This window comes from Schistocerca americana, chromosome 4 (assembly GCF_021461395.2).
Source record: "Schistocerca americana isolate TAMUIC-IGC-003095 chromosome 4, iqSchAmer2.1, whole genome shotgun sequence".
NCBI classification, from domain to species: Eukaryota; Metazoa; Arthropoda; class Insecta; order Orthoptera; family Acrididae; genus Schistocerca; species Schistocerca americana.
In genome coordinates, this window is record NC_060122.1 from 717,958,044 (window position 1) to 717,960,562 (window position 2,519).

At 38.9% G+C, this 2,519-nt stretch overlaps 1 protein-coding gene across 1 annotated transcript; it reads right to left on the minus strand.

The window, feature by feature from the left end:
- Positions 1 to 263: 263 nt before the first annotated feature.
- On the minus strand, positions 264 to 734 carry LOC124613738 (piggyBac transposable element-derived protein 4-like). The gene has a single exon (XM_047142455.1). It carries the CDS (start codon positions 732 to 734, stop codon positions 264 to 266), a length of 471 nt encoding a protein of 156 aa, XP_046998411.1.
- Positions 735 to 2,519: the final 1,785 nt, after the last annotated feature.

The following is a 2,519-nucleotide window of genomic DNA, read 5'->3' on the forward strand; positions in this document are numbered from 1 at the left end:
GCGAAATGAAATGATCGTAAGGCATTATTGGCCAAGATGTCCCTTGCAGGTTTGGCCACTAAGTGGAAGTCTTATTTCAGTCAGCACCACATTGGGCGACTTGCGGCTGATGATGAGGATGAAATGATGGTGAGGACAACACAACAGCCAGTCCACGAGTGCACAAAATCGCCAACCCAGCCGAGAATCGAACACAGGCTCAGTGGATGGGAGACAAGCACATTACCACCCAGCTAAGCAAGCAGACACCATTTTACAGTATTTCACTGGAATGGATAGTAACTTATCAGCTGGTCACCTATGTCAACACCTGTTTGAAACAAATTGTAGTCTAGTACAATGTCTGGCTTTACTACCTCAACATATCCACTCCTAGATTTTACACTGATGAGTAAAGCAGTCATGTTATGCTGTGTTGACAACAGATGTACATCACGTTTTTTTTTCCATTTCAAGTAGAAAAGGTGTCCTTTGCAACGAAATGTCATTTCTCCTTTCTTTAGTTTTTGATTTATTAGGTCTCTAGGCAAACCTATCCTGTTCTTCATCACAGTTCCAACTCCCAATGTATTTCTTTCCCATAGTTCTTCAAGGACTGCAGGACTTGTATAAAATCTGTCCATGTATACCATATGTTCTTTTCCCAAGTAAGAGGAACATAGCCTCAGCACCAGGGATTTGACAGAATCATCATCATTTCCTTTTCCTCCAGTATAAACTTCAGTATTGCACATTGAGCTCACTTACAAAATACAGTTTTATCCCATATTTCTCTGGTTTGTCTTTCATATAAACACAGAATCCAGGTCATCCTCGAAGAGGACATACTGCATCATCCTCAGTGAGATTTCATGATGGATAAAAGACTTTTTTGCATCTTTCTGTGAAGAAGTCCCAAACAGGTATTATTTTGTGCAGAGGATCATGGCCTGGTTCTTGTTGAGGTATCCATAGTGCAGTATTGTTCACATGTAGCATCCTGAATATGGCAAAAAATCTGTCTCCTGACATTAGCTGAGAAGCAAATGATGAAACAAGCACAGGATCTCCAGACCAATAATCCCTAAGTTTAGGTTTCTTTACAACTTACATATGCAAAATGATTGCAAAAAATTGATATACTTCATGTATCACCACTGCTCTCCATAACTTCCATAAAGATTTTGGTTTGATTCTGTTCTGACAGTGAAGTTCAGAATTAGTATCTGGAGCATATGTATTTGTCTCTGACTTTACTTGTAGAAACATACTGTGATCAAAAAATATTGCTGCAAACAGTCTAGTTCTGCTGATAATGTATCAACAGGAACATGAATTCCACTTGTTTCTTCAAACAGAGGTAATTAAGGGAGTCCATCAAAATGACACCATTCATTGAGAAGGGCAGGCTGTTGAACTGAATGACAAACCTGACTAACAGAAACTTGGGCATTAGCTTCTTCATACTCACTGCTATCATTTCTATCTATCTAGCTCATGTGACTCACCATTGTCTTCTGAAAATCGGCGATGCCGTCCAAAAGATCGTCAAGTTCTGAGCTATTGTTCAAGAGTTCTTCAATCTCTAAGTTTGACAAGCAATGTCTGTTAGCCATATTCACTATTCATATGTTTTTATACACAAGAAGGGTGCACACAATAGCACAACATGGCAGCTGACATTGAACAAAACAATTTTCAACAGTATTCCGAATGCACACACAGTTCATGTAACATTGGTGCCATTCACAAGAAACTGGCTTGCGCTAGCCGTCAACAAAGCACTTACAACAAGCCAAACAATTAGTCTCACTACTTACAAATGTAAAACATATGTTTAAATCACCAACAAATAAGTCAGAAGTGAAGAACGTATGACATACATCCATTGGATTTTATGGTTAAAACATATTGAATGTGTCTAATACATTGGCTAAATGTGTTAGCTAACAAAGTTTTAATCAAAACTATATATACATCTAGATTCAGAAGAATAAACGTTATAATGGGACCAAAAAGAATAAATAAAATACTGCGGGAATAATAACTCATAAAATTTGTGTACACATTGTATATGCATTATGTGTATAAATGGAATCAGTTGACAGAGAAGGGTAAAAGATCAGTTGTTTAAGGAGGAGTAGTATAGCAAACAGAATATCTCCACTTTGTTGTGTTTCAGCTCATAAAGGGTGCAAATGTATCCAAACCTGTAACACAGGTAGGAGAAACTGCAAAACTCTTAGGCTCCGCAATCTCACCTGTGGTTTTTGGTCTCTTGAGATGATCTTGGTACAGAAGGTCATGTATTGTGTTTGATGGGAACTATTTGGGCAGTGGCAGTACACAATTGAGGATGACATCAGACTTAATGCTCGGAATGATGTTCACATAAATGTTAAGACTGATTCAGTCTGTCTGGCTCGTGTGGCCGAGCGGTTCTAGACGCTTCAGTCCAGAACCGCGCTGCTGCTATGGTCACAGGTTTGAATCCTGCTTCGGGCATGGATGTGTGTGATGTCCTTAGGTTAGTTAGGTTT

Bases quoted from the DNA above. Each gene is read 5' to 3' on its own strand.
- LOC124613738 (XM_047142455.1), bottom strand. From the start codon at position 734: ATGTGCAATACTGAAGTTTATACTGGAGGAAAAGGAAATGATGATGAT.